General features: G+C 41.8%; 1 protein-coding gene across 2 annotated transcripts in view; it reads left to right on the top strand.

The window, feature by feature from the left end:
• Nucleotides 1-17,420: 17,420 nt before the first annotated feature.
• Nucleotides 17,421-19,981, top strand: part of GSK3B (glycogen synthase kinase 3 beta) — a 236,684-nt gene continuing 234,123 nt past the window's right edge. For both annotated transcript variants that reach the window (XM_053564177.1, XM_053564176.1), the window contains exon 1: nt 17,421-18,481. In XM_053564177.1, coding sequence (XP_053420152.1) covers nt 18,394-18,481 — 88 coding nt within the window. In that variant the 5' untranslated portion in view covers nt 17,421-18,393. The remainder of the gene's footprint in view (nt 18,482-19,981) is intronic.

Genomic DNA, 19,981 nt, shown 5'->3' with positions numbered 1-19,981 from the left:
AGATGCACAAAAGTAGATTTAGGGATGTCACACATATACTGTAATAGCAAAGCCAAGGCAGACGTATCTTACTATTTTTGCCTCCCAGAAGGGAAAAGATTCCACTCTAGTCTTCTTTAAAGAGATAGTTAAGTAAGAAACACTAAGTCTAAGGAAAAATTCAGAGTGGAAAGCTTAACACTTTTGTTTTCTCCCAATGATCATCCTCATCTTTAAAGTTAAGGCCTTTAAAGTTTTCAGGCAATTTTCATAGGTGCCACCTCATTTCATTCCTTCAAGCATCAAGTATTTTCCAACAAAAGAAATAGTTCTAATCCAGCACCAAGTCAGCACCAACTGAGTGCATACTCTTTTAGGCAGCCTGGTCCCATTAGCATTCCTTATGGAATGATTCCCTTGGCCAATAGCTACTCAGAGCAGTTACTCTTGGGGAGTAGGCCATGAGTAATGAAGCATGAAAGGCTACCTCCTAGAGCAAGCTGAATGGCAAGTGGATCTCTGGCCTCCTGGACGTCTCCCCAAGTTCAAGATTGACTCGATGATTCTGCCCAATCTCTTGGGAGACGAGAATTTCTCCCACAACCAAGTGCTTTTCAGGATTGCTCTCCTCTCAAGTAGACTAAGCATTTGAGGTCTAGCCAGAAAGTATCCAGCCATTGTTAATATGAGAACAGTTTGCAAGACATCATTGTAACCTGGCCACCAAGGAGAGTGGATTGGAATGCGTGTGTCTGAACAATGACGACTTCACTGTACTAGTCAGTGGGATACTACCCTATTTCCTCGAAAATAAGACATCCTCCAAAAATAAGACCTACTTACAGGAAAGATAAGATGTCCCCCGAAAATAAGACCTAGCGCATCTTTGGGAGCACACCTTAAAATAAGACACTGTCTTATTTTCGGGGAAATAGGGTAGACGCCATTGGATTCAGAGTGAGCAAGTACAGAATGAATCTGCATCAGATTTTGCATTAAGCTTGAACTTTCCTTGAGGAAACTATTTGGATGATTCAGAAGGCTTTTGGGGACTATGCAATGAGAGCAATGCAAACAAAAGTACAGCACAAATGCTTCAAAGATGGTCAAGGACCAGTTGAAAGTGATCCCTGTTCTGGAGGGCCTGCAACAAGCAGAATACCTGAGAATGTTGAGTATGTACAGGCTGCAGTCAACAAAGATCAGTGACTAACTGTGACAACTAGAAGCTGATCTGGGGATTCCAAAAACTACTGCATCTGAGATTTTTAGGCAGGATCTTGGTATAAAAGATTTTGTGGCAAAATGCATTCTATGGCTTCTGCTACCAGAGCAGAAGGAATAGTGTGCTGCATTTGTTTTTTTTGTTTGTTTTTTGGCCGGGGCTAGGTTTGAACCCGCCACCTCCGGCATATGGGACCAGCGCCCTACTCCTTGTGCCACAGGAGCCGCCCTGCTGCATTTGTTAATGATGTGGTTCAAACCGCCACCAATGAACCAAATTTCCTCAAGAAGGTCATAACTGGAGATGAGTCCTGGGTCAATGGCTATGATCTGGAAACGAAGGCCCAGTCAGCCCAATGGAAGCTAGACACTTGGTTCTCCACACCTAAAAAAAGGCACTGCAAATTTGCAGCAAGATCAAGGCCATGCTAACTGGGTTTTTGATAGAGAAGGTGTTGTCCATCATAAGTATTCTCCTCCATGCCAAACAATTAATAAGGAGTACTACCTCAATAGTCTTTGTGGGTTGAGAGATGCGAGGCATGAAAAATGGCTGCAGCTATGGGCAACTGGTGATTGGCAGCTTCATCACAACAACACATCCCACCCCTGACCCCCACTCCCTCCAGTGCATCATGTCTTATGCAGAGTTGTTTTGAGAAACATCAAATCACCCAGGTGACTCAACCTCTCTACACGCCCAGATTTGGCACCCTACAACTTCTGGCTTTCCCCAAACTAAAATTACCTTTGCAAAGGAAGAAATTTTAGATCATTTGTGAGATTTAGGAAAATACAATGAGGCAGCTGATGGCGATTCCAACAAAGATTCTGCTGAGCGTTTTGGACAGTGGAAGAGATGCTGGGAGAACATGCAAGGTCCCAAGGTGCTTACTGTGAAAGGGACTGAGGCACCATTTTCCTATATACAATGTTTCTTACATCTTGTATCTTCTTTAATAAAGGTCTATTTTTAATAGTACCTGGCTGGATACTTTCTGGACAGACCTGATATGTCACATGGGAGCTATCATAGACAAAGAAATAGGTCAAAAATGACCTGATAGTAGCATTCAATAAATGTGCCATTATAAATAATTTCAGTCAGTACTTACTAAACTCTATCTCATCTGCTTGTATAAAGTCCAAAAATGGAGCTAGAAAGACAAAGGCCCTTTTTAGAGTCCACTACTAGTTTTTTTTTGTTGTCTAATTGATGAGTTGTGAACCCACTGCTCACCACAGTAATGACATCTGAATCCCAAAACCCCTTGTACTTGTGCTAAAATATTGTTTCTGTTTCTTCATAAAGTTAACATGGAAACAATCTTCTTTGTGATATTGTATAAATTACTTCAACATTTTAAAGTTTGGCTCAGTTTGGTCTGCTCTATATTCAAAAAGTCCATTGTGATATAAATTATAAAGTATTTTGAGGTGACCTGAAAATTAAGCATTCTTCTAATCAGTAATTAAATATATTTATAATTGATCTAATTCATATTAGCATAATAAGGAAATTTTAAAAATACAATGTACTTCTACAGAGACATCCAAATGCTGCAGTGCCTCGTTTATCCAGGTTTTGGTTTTTCTTAAAAATACATGAATTATTATCTAGCAAGATCAAAGAATCAGATACTTCCAAACCAGACTCTCTGGGTAATAAGTTTTATAAACATTATATATCTTCAAGATTTTAAATGTTCTCAATGGATATGTATCACATAATATTACACAGTCCCCCTTTAAAAAGAATAGCACAACAAATATAATCTCACTTTTTCTCAATGATCATCATTATCAATGTCAATTTCGTGTGCTATGCACCATCCTGGAATACAATGGTACCCTAAAGTGCTATTAATGAATGTAAGGCTATTTAAAAAAAAAAAAAAGACCTGATAGTTCCCCTTGATAGATGTGGCTGCCTAAAATTCTATGTTGATATAGAAGGATCCTGACACTGAATTTTCTATTATCCATGTCTGCCTTGGGTAAAGAAGGGAAGAATGGTAGCAAAGGTCCTCATATTTGTCATGCCTATCCTAGGCCTGAACACTTAGGGCTTAAACTTCCTACCCAAAGGCTTACCTTTACCAATATGGTTTTCAATTTACCACGTCATTAAATTAGTGAAATGCTCGGGTACTACTATTTTACTTTCAATACAGCCTTCAGCAAATTCCTCATCAATAGTCTGTAAGGCTATCTCCCCCCATCTGGGTTATATGAGGTTCCTTTTGCTATCCACAATGAAGTTTAGTTTTTTGGCAAATTATTATTTGGCTGTCAGCGTAGTATGTATCTTCCTCCTAAAGCAAGGTAATCCTAATTTTGGCAGGGAACACGTTGTTTTTTTCGGGAGCATGATGAGGCCTCTTTTATAAGTCGTCACTGGGATGCCAATAGGTTATAGCCTCTGCACTAAAGTTCAAGGCGAGGACCCAGCCACTCTTTTAAATGGAAATCTGGCAAAAGCACTGAAATTTGTCCCCAGATTCACTGGGTCCTGGGCCACTTTCCGGGGGGCGGGGGGGGGGGGGGGAATCTATTATATTGCTTGTGAGGCTTTAGCCAGTCTCTAAAATTTGCATCTTTTGACTCATTCCCTTTGGAGACAAATTTAACTGTATCTTTGACAAGATCCTGTATGCTGCCATTGTTCCTACTAACGTACATAACATCAGTGTGGATTATTTCAATTTAATTTGTACTTTTTTCATAAGAGAGATTCCAAACTACAGCTCAATGTTCCATTCTATTACCAAGTAATGCAAATCTTAATTTAGTTGGAAGAATGCCTGTCTCCGTGTCAAGTCTTGGCTTCCAGAGTGAGCATCATACTAGCCTGGAGTTACTACTCCAAGACAGAATGGGGGGTAGGGTGGGAAGCAATCAGGACAATTTCTATTTTGCTTCCAAGAGAATATTTAGTTTTCCTGTATCTTCTTAGTGTACTGTATCTAACGCCAACTCTTGATTTCCTTTATTTATGTATTTATTTTTCTATTCAAAGTTGCCCTACAACGTGACTTTGCCTTCAGAGTTCTGACTCTACGTAGTTGTAGAGGCTTCTAATGACTTCCTAATGATGGATCTAGTATTGTTTTGTAGTCCTTTAAAAAAGCTGATGAAATGACCTACTGTCTATATTCTTTGATCATTTTTTCTACTGATTCCATACCTTCACCAGCCTTAAAAGTGAAGGCGTCAACATCCCAACTCTCCATCCTCATATTTGTCATCCTCATATAACTCATCCTTACAGGGTTAGTGATCAATGCCATGCGGGACTGATCTCCGGCTATAGTTCCACATTTCCTTCTAGGCGCTGGTCTTGTACCTCCTCCTACTTTTCCAGTATAGCACATAAATATACTGTTGAATATCTTAACTAAATTAGCCTATAGCAGCATGGGGTAACTTTGCATTTGGTTTGTCCAGTGTGCCGTTGCACTTCATCTTTTATTTTTTTTTGAGACAGAGTCTCACTATGTCGCCGTGGGTAGAATACCAAGGCATTGCAGCTCATGATAATCTCAGACTCTCGGGCTTAAGCAATTCTTTTGCCTCAGCCTCCCAAGTAGCTGGGACTATAGGCACCTGCCACAATGCCTGGCTATTTTTTTTTTCTTTGCGGTTGCCATTGTTGTGTTAGCTGGCCCAGGCAAGGTTTGAACCTGCTAGCATGGGTGTATGTGGCCAGCACCCTACCCACTGAGCTATGGGTGCCGCCCACTTCATCTTTTTTCATTTTTGTGATGGAACTCCTCTTTCTTGTAGGGATGTTACTCTATCTACAGAGCTAGGTGTGTGAGATGGATCTTGCCATTAACAGTATTCCCTTCCTCAGTTCATTTATCCCCTAAACGCTCATGTATATACATATTCCTTCATTCTCTCGGTATTCATCCGATGCTACCTGAGGCCAGTAACAATCCATCTATTCATTCATTCAACAAATATTTCTTAAAACACTTCAGCCTGTATCTTTTTTCACTTTAACCTTTAAAACACTTCAGCCTGTATCTTTTTTCCAAGCCAGATCAAGCCAGCATTATTGTTAATGTTATTGTTATTTTTTAGAAACAAGGTCTCATTTTGTCACCCAGGCTGAAGTACAGTGGCACAGTTAATAGCTCACTATAACCTCAAACTCTTGAGCTCAATGATCCTACTGCCTCAGCCTCCCCAGTAGATGGAACTACAGGTGCATGTCACAATGCCTGGCTAATTGTTTTTGTAGAAACAAAGTCTTCCTATGTTGTTCAGGCTGGTCTCTATCTCTTGCCCTCAAGCAATGCTCCTGCCTTGGCTTCCCAAAGTTTTGGGATTACAGACTTGAACCACCATGCCTGGCTAACATTTCTTAAGGACAATGATGATGTCTTTCTCTGTTCTTTTTTTGATTCACTCTCATTAAGAACAACACTTGGTACACAACGGGTATTTGATAATTGTTCACTAATTAAACTCCAATTGCAATTATACTTCTAGTCTGGTAGAAATCCATATGTACATCTTTCCTTTTTAAAAAATATCATATATTAAATACCATGGACATCATTCTGTATTTCAAGAGTATTGATTTCTAAAGCATCTGTTTATTTTTGTGCACTTATGAAATACCAATCACTTAGCTGGCCCCACACACCAGGCGTGGAGGGTTCCAGCCTTGCCTTTGCCTAATAAGCAAAAAACAAACAAACAAAAAAACAAAAATTACTATAGGGCGTAAGTAGGCCAAGGAGAAAAAGAAGGATCATGAAGAAATAGAGGTCACCTTATAAACTACTCTCATTTTATGAGAAACTTCTCTTGCCTACTCAGAGCCTATCTTCATGACTTTTCTTTAGTTATTCTTTCAAGAACATGGTGGAATGCCATGTACCTGTGGCTATTTAATGAATACTTATTAATATCAGTGTGGTAATGTTGAGCCAGAAAAGGTAATCATAGTTTCTGTACCTCTATGTTTTGATCTGTAAAATGAGAGTAATGTTACCTGTTTTGTCCACCTTGTAGATTTGTATGCACATCTCACACTATTATATAATGTTCATTAAAAGCCATCAAGCATTATATGAAGGGTAAAACCTTGGAGTTTCTTCTTCAGCAGGATTTAGGTTCTTAAAATAGTGTTTTAGGTACAAATCACAAACTTTTAAATTTACCCTTTATGGCGGCGACTGTGGCTCAGTTGGTAAGGCGCCGGCCCCATATACCGAGGGTGGCAGGTTCAAACCCGACCCCGGCTGAACTGCAACCAAAAAAAAAAAAAAAAAAATAGCCAGGCGTTGTGGCGGACGCCTGTAGTCCCAGCTACTCGGGAGGCTGAGGCAAAAGAATCACTTAAGCCCAGGAGTTGGAGGTTGCTGTGAGCTGTGTGATGCCATGGCACTCTACCGAGGGCCAGAAAGTGAGACTCTGTCTCTACAGAAAAAAAAAAAAAAAAAAAATTTACCCTTTAAAAGGTCTTAAACATCAATAAATTCAGTTTAGCCACCCCTCTCCCCCAATATTGGAACTTAACACCGTTTCTTTGGTTGAGCACCAGATGAAGAATTGTGTTTAACTTGCATGTGTGGATCATGTTGTTTTATTTATTCATTTTTTTAGAGACAGAGTCTCACTTTGTCGCCCTCAGTAGAGTGCTATGGCATCACAACTCACAGCAACCCCTAGCTCTTGGGCTTATGTGATTCTCTTGTCTCAGCCTCCCGAGCTGGGACTACAGGCGCCCACCACAATGCCCAGCTATTTTTTGTTGCAGTTTGGCCAGGGCTGGGTTTGAACCCACCACCCTTGGTACATGGGGCTGGCGCCCTACTCACTGAACCACAGGCGCCGCCTAGGATCATGTTGTTTTAAAAAAGAATGCTCTGGCTCGGTGCCTGTAGCTCAGTGGTTAGGGCGCCAGCCACATACACTGGGGCTGACGGGTTCGAACCTGGTCCAGGCCTGCTAAACAACGACAACTGCAACAAAAAAAATAGCTGGGCATTGTGGTGAGTGCCTGTAGTCCCAGCTATTTGGGAGGATGAGGCAAGAGAATTGCTTAAGCCCAAGAGTCTGAGGTTGCTATGAGCTATGAAACCACAGCACTCTATTGAGGGTGATATAGTAAGACTCTGTCTCAAACCAATAAACAAAAAAATGCTCTGAACAGTATTTTTATTTTTTTAATTCTTTAGTAAATCATAACTGTGTACATTAATGCATTTATGAGGTACAATGTGCTGATTTGATATGCAATGCGGAATGCTTACATCTGATTAACATAACCATCTCCTTACTTACTTATTTGTTGTGGTAAGACATTCATACATTCATATCCTATTCTTAATAGTTTGTTTAATAGTTTAGAAATGTATCAATGCATTATGCGCATTAGGTTAGGTCCCCCCAAATAACCTCTCTCCTCCCGGCCTCCCCCCTCTCCTGCCTCTTCCCTCCTTCTTTCTGGACTATAGTTATGTTTTATCATTCCCATGAATGTGTAGGTGATTATATACTGATTTCATGAACAGTATTTTTAAAAATTATCAGTACCCTCAATTCGGTGAAATGTCATACAAAAAAGCAGCATGTGGGACTACCAAGTAAAGGAACAGAAAAGCTACTTCTCATGTATCATATTCTGTATGAGCTAAAAAACCTAATCATGAACTAATTACTAATAGTTTTGCAATCCACAGTTCAGCAGGATTTGGATCTCCAAGCTCCTTGCAAAGTTCTCTGACCATAACTTCTAAGAGATTCTAAACAGTGTTTTGTGTGGGCTCTAGAAGAGTATTTGTGGTCACATGGACTTCCTGCTGCTGAGATTTCTGTTTTCTTTGAACACTTTTGGTACCCTTCCATGAGCAATCCTTATTAAGCCAGGTCACTGTCATCTTGTGTTGGACATCTTCATGATCTCCATTGTGGCTGTCAAAAAGCCAAAATGCTTCTGTGGTTTCTGGCGTCCCCAATATTGCAAAATTGTGCCATATTTTCTGCACAAAAGGAAACAATTCTCAAATGCCTCATCTTCAGATATTTTGTGATGTAATAAAGACGTTAGCATACTCCTATTTTGGCTTTCGGTACTCTCCAAGAGGACTCCATGAGGCTTCATTGGAATATTAATCTTCAAGATAGGTAAGGCATTGTCCTCTGAAATCCAGGGGGTAACAGCTGGCATGGCACAGGCACTGACCAGTTGGAACACTGGCAGTGGTTCACTGGTACTTTGTAGTAGAGCAAAGTGACTGAGAAGCAGCCTGACCCAACCCCCGCTCTTTGGCACCCGCACTTCTCGGCAGTCTTTCTGCCAAAATCCTTATGTAAATCACCTCTTGGCAGCCTGAATCCACCAATTTACCAGATATGCCAAGAAATGTTTGAAGCCCAGTGGTGGACAGAGCCTTGTCTCAGGCTGTGATTCTCTACTATATATGAATGTATCTAATTAAAAAAAAAAGATACCCAAGCGATTCTCCCTCCTCAGCCTCCCACAGTGCTGGGATTACAGGCGTGAGCCACCGCGAGCGACAGTGAGACCCCAACTCGTGAAAAAAATTGAAAAACCCAGCCGGGCGCCGCGGCGAGCGCCTGTAATCCCAGCGGCTTCCGGAGGCTGAGGCAGTGGGGGTGCCCGCAGCCGGAGTCTGAGGTTGTGGTGAGCTACCACGCCCACTGCACTCTGCTCAGGGGCATAGGGTGGGACCCTGTCTCAACAAAAAAAAAAAAAAAAAAAGATACCCAAATTGTATAAACAATAGTGGGAAATCTTAAAACCCAGTAGAAACTTTTCAGAAAACCAATAAATTAATGTTATCTGTTTTTATTTTGGATTTCCTCCCAGCACTTGTCCATATGCAATTATTTTAGAAAATTGTAATTTTAACAATTTTAGGTAGGTTTCATTTCTCAGTTGCAACCACATTATTCATTTTGCCACTTACTGAGTTCCTACTATGTGATAGTCTTAACTGAGATCAAGAGAAATGCTTTCCATTTGTCTGTGACTCTATTTCAAAGAAAGAAAGCTAGTTTTATGAAGGCAAACCATGTGTGTGGTTGCCATATATATCCCTGTTGATTTTTTTCCACTAGATGGTTTCTCTGGTGCTTAGAAGTCCTTCACTTTAACTCCTCTCATGCTAGATTAAAAGCTTAACCTCCAAAGAATAGTTTATTTACTCAGAGTTCCAGCTGACATGGCTCTATAAGAGATTTGTTTTTAATTCTAAAAGGGCCTTGGAAATATATTGAAAATGCAGTTAAATAAACCATAGTTGGATTTTAAAACATATACAGCAGTTTTCTCAGTTTGCTGCAAGCAAATGTGTTTCCCACAATTTAGGTACACAGTAGACAAACAATAACCACTTTTTGGTGGAAGCAGGATATTCAATATTGTGTCTTTTCATGTGTTCTCCAACACAGACCAGCAAAATTTATGAAATTTTATTCAATCATGGTCAAAGTGCTTAATGATGAAACTGGACTAATTGGAACACTTTTGATAAGAAGACTAAAAAGAAAAATTGTATTCAAATTGTTAAGAAGTAGTTAGAGAAAGCAGAAGTGTAGTAACAGGAGGAGCTGCTCAACTGTCTTAGACATGTTGATTCCTCAAAAGAAAAAAATACTCTGAATTGATATTTTCCTGAGATTCTTGAATGGTCCTAAAAGAGTAGTAAGAGTTATTCAGGGGAAATTACTATTTTTGTCTTCAAATATTAGACGCGACTAGTGCAAACAATATAAAACATAAAGAACAGTAGTTAAACATTAATGGTTTTACAAAACTGAACCTTAAACCCTCTTCCATAAGACTCCTTTGGGTCTGCTGTCAGGCCCTACCTACCACTGTCTGATCTGGATGTCATACAGGAACACACATTCCTTGGAGCTTTGTGTCCTGCCTCCCATTTCCTTTCAGAATTATATCTTACAGGCCCCAGGAATGAAGTCAGAGCCATGATGCATCTTGATGGCCACAATTCAAACAAACCTCTGGCCTGGCTGAGGAAGACCGGAATTCCTGCATTCTCAAATTCCTTTTTGCTTGATCCATGGGACTTAATATTTTTTCCAAGTGTTTCCCTCCTCCAAGTCAAGATATTCAATGGCAAAAAAAACAGAATGCCAATTTCTTGTTGCTTTCATATTTAACCATACACATGATGATTAAGGACACAGAGACTTTCGTTGTTTTGAGAGACTTGAGTCCTACTTCCATGTGAAGAAAATTTGACCCCTTCTGGCTTACAGATGGCTATTGAGGCCTAAAATATTTGTTATGTAGTACAGCAGAACCTCTGTTAAGTTGACCCCTTAAGGGACAGTAACAACTAGTCAACATATGGAGTGGTCAGTGTGAGAAACTAGGCCTGCTATACTGATACACATGGTGCATGTCTGGTTTAGGAAAATTAGATCAGCTTGAGATAGTCAGCTATGGAGGTTCTAATGTCTTTAATCAACACATACTGTTTTCAATTCATTTATTCAATTCAAGGTGAAAATATTTGTGCTCTTGTCTAAAAAAAGCTCTTTTCAAAAAATGTGAATGGTGAGCAGCGCCTGTGGATCAATGAGCAGGGCGCCGGCCCCATATACCAAGGGTGATGGGTTTGAACCCAGCCCCGGCCAAACTGCAACAAAAAATAGCTGGGGGTTGTGGCGGGTGCCTGTAGTCCCAGCTACTCGGGAGGCTGAGGCAAGAGAATCGCTTAAGCTCAGGAGTTTGAGGTTGCTGTGAGCTGTCACGCCACAGTACTCTACCCAGGGAGAGAGAGAGAGAGAGAGAGAGAGAGGGAGAGAGAGAGAGAGAGAGACAAGAAAGAAAGAAATAAGGAAGGAAGGAAGGGTGAATGGAAATGGGGTAAAATAAATAAAATTGAAGTACCCAACAATAAAAAAAAATTGAAGTAATCTGAAATAATCCAATTGGTAACAATATAGTAAATGATATAATTACATCCTCTTAGCAAAAATGTGACAAGCATAAAAAATGAAAAGGATTCATCAAGGGTTTTTTTTTTATCATCTTAGATGGTACATTCTTTTAAGATATCAAAATTAGAGTACTTATTGTCTGTCAAAAAGGCTTGATATGAAACTTTTAATACCATCCAAGTCTACTCCATAGTGACAATGTTGCAAATATGCTCTGCTCTCTCATCCATTACTCTCCCATTTGGACACACCTCTTTGGTTAGAAGGAGCATGACTAAGTTTGCTGTGTCTTGTTACTCTGGGCACTTTTCAACAACAGAACAAACCACACAGAGCATATTACTTCAGAGACTTTCCTACAATGGTAATGACTTACATCTGCTAAAATACAGGCCATAATTCTCTGTCTATAGGGCAGGTTTCTTGGTGTAACAGTCAACGCTCCCTCAAATTACCTTTTAAACTTTATCTTCCATTAGTTTTCTCTATCAGCCTTCTGTCCAGCCAAACTGGTTTTCCTAAGTCAGACGGACTGGCTCACTGTCCTTAATTGCTCTGACAACTCCACCCACCTAAGGGTTTACTAAGAGGCAGGAGGTGTTTTTCATGGATTGGAAATGAAGCGGTGAAAAGTAATTTACTTCCCTTCTCCTTTTTTTCTTTTTTTAAATCTCTAATCCTACTACTCATCCTTTAAGACCACTTTAGATTGAAGTACCCAACTCTGGAGACCACAAATTTAAATACAATTTGGAAAACAATCTCTGGTATACTTCCTTTTCTTGGGTTAACTAAAAAACTGCTGAGATGATATCATGATGTTGCCAGTTTACTTTTCTCATCTGCTGTAGACAGTAGTCATCTCTGGATGGTTTTTAATATCACGCTTTTACTCCTGTACTACTTAGGCCTAGCATGGTGTCCTACAAAGATATCAGAAGCTGGATAAATGCTCACTAAAGGGATCTGAGTGAAGTTCAGTTTGCTGAGTGAAGTTTAGTTTGTTTCTTTTGAATGATTTTCTAAGGAGAAATTCCCAAGGCTGTGGTGCAAGTGATAAGCTATAGGTTTGAAAACTATTTTCTAACTGTGAATTTAAGTCACTTCTCTTGTTTGTCAGTTTTCCAAACAGTAAAACAGAGGTACTAATAAATTACACCTATCATATAGAGTTCTGATCATTATACACCCCAAACACCTAGCATAGTACTTGGGATGAGTTAATTTTTATTATTGATCAAGGTATGATTTTTAAAATGGCTGTGATACTACTACCAAATTGAGCTCCTTGTGATGATTTCTTTACAGTCAGTAGGTCACTTCATCCCTCCACTTTGATATAAATTGACTGCTTTACATGGTATACTAATGGTTAGGCATAGTCAATTTCTTTTTGGTATTAAAGGCTGCCTAGGGAGGGACAAATTCCTGCTGCTGCTTCAGAGCTTTTAAGGGTACCCTGATTTTCTAATTCTTTCTTCTGTTCAGACCTGAAACTTTCCCTCTGAAAGTGACCCTAGCTGCTGCTACATGCTTTTCCTGTTAGATTACTTTCCTGTGGAATACATATAAAAGTTTTTGACAAAAGGTAGAAAATGAAGGCAATACTAGAAAGCAGGAAGACAATAAAGATCATGCAAATCTCCACCAAAGTTAATATTTCCAGACATTTATATGTGCATGTATAAGCACACACACACATATACAATTTTACATAAATAAGATAAACAGTATTATTGATGGAAGGCAAAGTGATCTAGTAAAGAGATTTGACTCAAACACTTACTTAGTTGTAAATCCCATCTCAGCTCTACCACCTTCTAATTGTGTGACCTTGAGCAATGTACTTAAGACTAATTTTTTTCTCATCTATTAAAAAAAAGGCTTATGATGCCTATTTCTTGGGGTTTTGAGGAACAACTGAATAGGTATTCACTAAAAGTCCACTTATTTCTTTCTCCTCCTCCATAATAATCTTCATTTTGACCTTGATATTGGAGGGCTTTCCTAGGGTCCATTACTAAACAATTCTTTCCCTCCCATACCATCTGATTACAAGTTTCTGGAGCACAGAAACCATATCTTATTGAATCTTTGAAAGACTGCCACCCAGTACCATTTAGGTATTTATATACATTGGCTAAGTCAATGAGGTCCTAGGAAGAGTTTACTCATGGAATTGTTTGGAATGGTTCACTCTGGCTTCATCTACATAAACTGCATCTCATATTATACATACTACTTAATTATTAAAACTACCTATATTTCTTCTTTTTTTTTGAGATGCGGTTTTGTTATGTTGCCCTGGCTAGTCTTTAATTTCTGGGTTAATCCAATTCCCCAACTCATTTTTCTTTGCAAAACGCAACAAAGTGATTTTGAGCAAGTCACTTTATCACTCTATGTTGTAGTCTTCATTTGTAAAAATAGAACAATTTCCCTTCCTATTTGACTGGATTGTTATGAGATTCAAATGATACAATGTATGTCAAAGTACTTAATTAACTGCAAAGTGCTATATAAATGCTTCTTACTAAAGAATATATAAAGCCATTTCTTTTTTTTTTTTGAGACAGTCTCACCTGATCACCCTTGGTAGAGTGCTGTGGCATCTTAGCTCACAGCTCTTGGGTTCAAGTCATCCTCTTGCCTCAGCCTCCCAAGTAGCTGGGACTACAGGCACTTGCCACTATGCCTGGCTATTTTTTTTGCTGCAGTTCAGCCCGGGCTGGGTTTGAACCCGCCACCCTCGGTATATGGGGCCGGCACCCTACTCACTGAGCCACAGGCACCACCCATGCCTGGCTATTTTTTAGAGAGAGGGTCTCGCTCTGGCTCAGGCTGGTCTTGAACTTGTGAGCTCAGAAAATTCACCCGCCTCAGCCTCCCAAGTGCTAGGATTACAGGCATGAGCCACGGTGCTGGGCCCATAAAGCCATTTCATTGTGTGCTTTAATTCATATGTATTATCTTGTAGAATGCTCATCAACTATTTTCCCTGTTACACTACTCACCCTTTTGGACTACCCAGCTTTTTTACATGTATCTTTTCCTAATCCTTTGGTTTAGATTCATTGATCTCTACAAGAGACCATCTCAGGAAACAAAAATATTATCATAATAGTGGGTGTGTTCACATCTAGGTACACAAAGTACAAGGCATTAAGGTTTTAGACTGTAAGATAAAGCAAGGTATACCAGGAGAGGTGGAGACTATGTGCATAAGAGGTATGGAATAGAGGCTAGGAACAAGAGATCTGAGTCCTGGTTCTGGTACTTTTAAGTTTTATGAACCTTCACTGTAGGTCAGTAAAAATTTCTGGGCTTCATTTTTCTCATCTGAAAATCAAAGGTGGTAATGGCACTTACTTGATAGGGTTACTAATACATTTAAGTGAAATAGTTCGTGTGAAGTCTGGCACAGTGTAAATGTCTAATAAATATTAACTATTACAATTATTACAAACTGGAGGTTGACAGCAAGTGAGCAGATGAAGAAAGAGTGGGTTTGAAAGTTGTGACAATCTCTGAATGTTAGTTTGAGTTCTAATATTCTCATTTTAGACTGAAATGTACTTTTTTCCTCTAAAATTTTCCCCTCTTGGTCACTTTTTTTTTTTTGTAGAGATAGAGTTTCACTTTATTGCCCTCGGTAGAGTGCCGTGGCGTCACACAGCTCACAGCAACCTCCAACTCCTGGGCTTAGGCGATTCTCCTGCCTCAGCCTCCCGAGTAGCTGGGACTACAGGCGCCCGCCACAACGCCCGGCTACGTCACATTTTTTAAACAGTATTAGCTCAAAATATTTGAAGGTAGCAACAGTAAAGCTACTAATCATATCCTTAAAGTGGTCTATTTTTATCCTTATGTACAAAGTAATAGCCATGTTCCCGAATTGTACAACAACCTAAATATTTGTTATTTACTTTCCAGCGAGTATAATTGGGAGTAGAGATGGAAAGTAAAGATTTAAAACTTTGCCTCTCAGTATTTTAGGAAACAGTGGCAAAAGTCTTTAATAACAGTATGGACAGGCACCACTCAGATGACAAAGCTGCCAAGCATGAGTCTGCTTTTAACATTCTTTACCCTCCCCCATGGCATCCAGTGACCTCCTGCTCTTTTAATTGCAAATAACAAGAGCCACTGCTTAACAGCTCTCCCCCTTATAAAACCTGTGCTCAGGTTTGAGATTACATGTTGCCCGTTGGCCACCTAGGGATGTTTCTTAGTTTGGTCCAAAGAGTTCGAAATATTGGTTGCCAACATTTAAAAATCCAATGATTACACACAAAAATCCAAGTTTAGGGTTTCTTCTGGGAGAAAAAAAAAAGACTAAGAACACTGGAACCACATTCCCGAGGGCCACGATTTGCTAGAGCTGAGCAGCTGCTCCCTTTATTTATGCCATGGATATTTCAATTTGCTACATTCCCTATTATTCCCCATTGTTTCAACACTCAGCCAATGTCACTCATTTGCTTTACTTGTTTGGCTACTGAAGACATCTGAGTCTGCAAAACCCTATCCAGACCTTTCCTATCTTCCATCAAAGCTTATTTTGCTTTGTCCCAAGTCTCTCCCCAATTTTTCAAAGCGATAGCTAGTTAACCTCATCGAAGTATGTGTACTTTTACATATGCTTTCTGGCGATAGCATCTTAACAGAAAGAGATGACTGCAGGTGGAAATTACAGGCACCACCGGATTACAGTTAGGATGGCAACTGTCCGTTCTACTTTCTCTAATACACGGACCTAGCCATGCCCCACAGTTCTCAGGCAGACCAAAGGAATTGGTTCTCCGGTAGAACAATGGATATAGGCCTATGGTAAAATCTACTCAAACACCACTTTGTAGATCACCCTAGTTCCAAATGACCCAAAGCTACTGTGGATTATTCTAACTCCCCGTTTCCTCAGAGGCTTCAGGATATCCGGCCTGACTGCATTTCCCCTCACCTGCTTTCGGGGCCAGTTTTGCGATGGGCAGTCGCGCCCAAGGAGCGCGCGCATCCCAAATGAGCTCATTTCTCAGGGGCGTTTCTAAGAGGCCCGGCCTGGCCGCGCGCACCAAGCTCGGTGAGCCTCTTTTATCAAAGGCCTCCGCGGCTGGGCGGGGCGTTGATGCCCTAAAACGCTGCCTCTCTGGAAGCTTTGTTCCCACTTTAGTGTCTAAGAGCTTGTACCCGGTTGGGGCGGCCCCCCTAGCCGATAACCTGAACGCGCAAACCCGCACGGAACCAAGCCTTGGGCGTGCAGAACTAGCCGCGCCCCGCCAAGAGCCTCTCGTAGGGTGGGGAGAGCTTCTCAATCCTCAGCGCGCTTGAGCACTCAGGGTCCTGTCCCGCCGGCCACAGCAGTTTCGGACCGGCTGTGCGGAGGGCCTGCACTCCCTATCTGCGGTTTTCACACTGGCGGGAAGCAGCCGCAGGCAAGCCGGTCAGACCATCAGCAACGACCCCAGACGAGCTTCACCCCGTTTCTGGGACCGCGGGCCAGAGGCCAATCACACTGCGGCTAGGTCTTGCGATTCGATAGCAGCGAGTGCCGATTGGCCACCGCTACGAGTTTCGGCCTCCCTTCCTTTCCTTTTGCCTCTACTCGACCGCTCGAGCTTCAGGCCAATGAGACCGCACCTTATAGACGCCCTCCCTTCGCTTTCTACTTCTCCCCACCTCAGCGAGGGAGCCGAAGTCCTCACTGGTCAGACTGTCCTCGGAAGCCCCCTTCCCTTCACCAATCACCGAAGGAGGTACACTCCCAGCGGAGTTCTCCAGCCAATTACAAAGCGGCCGCGGCACCCAGCCGTGCAGTTTCACCAGCTACTCCGGGTTTCACCGTCCTTAACGCTTTAAGCCTTTTCGTGAGGGCGGACGACTCTGATTGGACACTGTTGCCATTGTCGAATTTCTCCTCCAACCAGCCACAGAAGGCGGCGAATTCACCTTCTTTCCGTTCGTCTGCCTTCGGCATTTTCCGCTCTTCGGGCGTGGTTTCCCAGCAACACTTTCTAATTGGTTTCTCAGGCTGATCGGCTCTTTCCGTAAAATAATCAACGTCCGTGATTGGCTCCGTTTGGGCTTCTCGCAGCTGAAGCGGGCGGGCTCGGGGCTCGGCCGCCGATTCCCAGACGCCTGTTACGCGGGTGGCGGGGCACTGGGCGGTGTAAGGCTGGGTGGGGGAGGAAGGAGGCGGAGGACGAGTAGGAGGGGGGAGGGGGAGTGGGGAAGCGCTAGGCGGCTGCGCAGACGGCGCTCCTCTAACAGAGCAGCCCCGACCCGGGCGAATGCGGGCTTGTGCCGCCGCCGCCGCCGCCCGGGCCGAGTGACAAAGGAAGGAAGCAAGGAGGAGCCGGCCCCGCAGCCGCTGACAGGGCTCCGGGCTGGGGGCAAAGCGCGGACACTTCCTGAGCCGGCACCGAACAGAGGCGAGGGGCGGCAAGGCGGCCGCGCTGGTGCCGTGGACGGGGGAGGGGACCCGAGGGACGGAAGCGGTTGCCGGGTTCCCATGTCCCCGGCGTATGGGAGCTGCCTGGGGTCTGAAGGGAGCTGCCGCCGCCGCCGCCGCCATGGCCGCTGGATCCAGCCGCCGCCTGCAGCTGCTCCTGGCGCAATGAGGAGAGAAGCTGCCGCCACCGCCAGCCTCTGACTGACTCGCGACTCCGTCGCCCTCCAGTTCGCCGGGCCCCCGCCGTCATCCCGCCGGATCCCGCGGCAGCCGGAGCCGCAGCGTTTCCCGTCGCATCTCCGAGCTACCCCCTCCCTCTCCCTCCCTCCTTCCCATCCCCCTTTCTCTTCAAGCGTGAGACTCGTGATCCTTCCGCCGCTTCCCTTCTTCATTGACTCGGAAAAAAATCCCCGAGGAAAATATAATATTCAAAGTACTTATTTACAATCAAGTATTTGTCCCCGTTTCACGTGATATATTTTTTTAGGATCCCCCTTCCCCTTTCTCCCTTCTCACGAAAGGGAGGGGAGAGGATTGTATTTTTTCCCCCACCTCCAAATCATCTATATGTTAAGTATCCGTACAGATCTGTCTTGAAGGAGAAAAACATCGCTTTTTTAAAATAGTATACAAAAGGAGTGAAAAGCCAAGAGGACGAAGTCTTTTTTTTTTATTTTTTCTTGTGGGAGAACTTAATGCTGCATTTATCATTAACCTAACACCCCAAAATAAGACAAAAGGAAGAAAAGAAGGAAGGAAGGAAAAGGTGATTCGGGAAGAGAGTGATCATGTCAGGGCGGCCCAGAACCACCTCCTTTGCGGAGAGCTGCAAGCCAGTGCAGCAGCCTTCGGCTTTTGGCAGCATGAAAGTTAGCAGTGAGTATTGATTTTATTTTACACCCTTTCTCCACCTCACCTTGAAAATTGGAAACCTCGAAATACCAGGGTCTTAAAACATTAGACCTTCTGATACAGCAGTCAGACAGAGGTAATGGAAAAGGGCAAAACCTGTCTTCAGTCAAGGATAAGGCAGCTCCCTCTTTTCGTCTTCCTTACCCCCTCCCCCCAGTCTCATTAACCTTGAATTGAGAGAATAAGATTTTTGTTTGGAAGATTCGATTTGAAACTTGTTTCTTACACTTTTCTAGGTGTTGGTAGTTAGCCTTATCAAGTGCTTCAGTGTTTCCATTTTAAAATAGTGATGGAAGTGTTTAGAATGAAGAGAACAGGATTTGATTCATAAACCATTATGTACATTTGGAAGGAGGGAGGATATTTTAGTTAGCTTCGGTGTCAGGAGATACCATAGTTTGGTGTACTTCATAGAGACATTAAATGTCCCACCATTTTATTAACATGTCTTACTTGCCTTGTGACTATACAAAATATTTGTTCTTAGTCTGGGGATGAACTTGGTCAGTGACCAGCGTTCACATGTGGAGGTGAGCATTGATTTTTCCCTTTACAAGGGGCTAGGAGCTGATAGATAAATACTCAGCAGCAGTAGCATCTCTAAATGCATTGTCTTCAATTGGATAAGTGATTTGATGTGTTATCTCTTAGCCTTCCTGTTTTGACATTACCAATCTGTCACTATATAATTCATCATTAATTAAAAGGTAACTTGGAAGTAGGTCCAAGTTTTGATTGAGGTTTGTATTGTCATTGTGCCAGATACTAAGTAAAATGTTAATTGTCACTGACTCATTGTCATTTAAGTTCAATTTTGGGGTGCCATTGCATTCATTACTTGTTTAGAATATGGTGGTGTTCATTTTAGGGCTATTTAAAATACTCTAGTTTCAGTTTTGGTAACGTTTAGTTAAGATTGTGGATTTAGTCCTTTTCATCCTAGCTTTTGCAGAAAGCTGTGGTCCTGGAAATAATAGGGATATTTGGGTTGTGTTCTGAGTTGTCGCTAGACTGTACTCTTGTCCTGAATTTGTGCAGAAAAGTATGTTCTTGAGGTGTTTGGTATACTAAGTAATGATCCAGTGTACCTCTGTTTGTGGAAATGTTTATGTGGTATTTAATGACAGCTAATGTAAATACACTTTCAGAATGTGACATATATTTTGTCCTTATTCTCTAAGAAAGGGACAAGATAAGGATGAAGACATACTATTTTGTTGCCTAGAAGAATTGAGAGAAGTGAAGAGATTAAAAACGACAAAAACCAAACATAATCTATTATATGAAATTGATTATATCTATATCGTTAAGCACATGAAATGATCACTTTTAATTGAACACAGGATTTCAATTCATGTTGGCTTTTGGAACTTGTCTGAAACAGGGTAGTCCAAGGTAATAGCCGAATCAGAGATTATTTTGAAAGTTTTTTTTTTTTTTTTTTAATTTTGGTGACTAGCTAGT

Source organism: Nycticebus coucang, chromosome 16 (assembly GCF_027406575.1).
Source record: "Nycticebus coucang isolate mNycCou1 chromosome 16, mNycCou1.pri, whole genome shotgun sequence".
Classification (NCBI taxonomy): Eukaryota; Metazoa; Chordata; class Mammalia; order Primates; family Lorisidae; genus Nycticebus; species Nycticebus coucang.
This window is presented reverse-complemented; position numbering and strand designations above follow the sequence as displayed.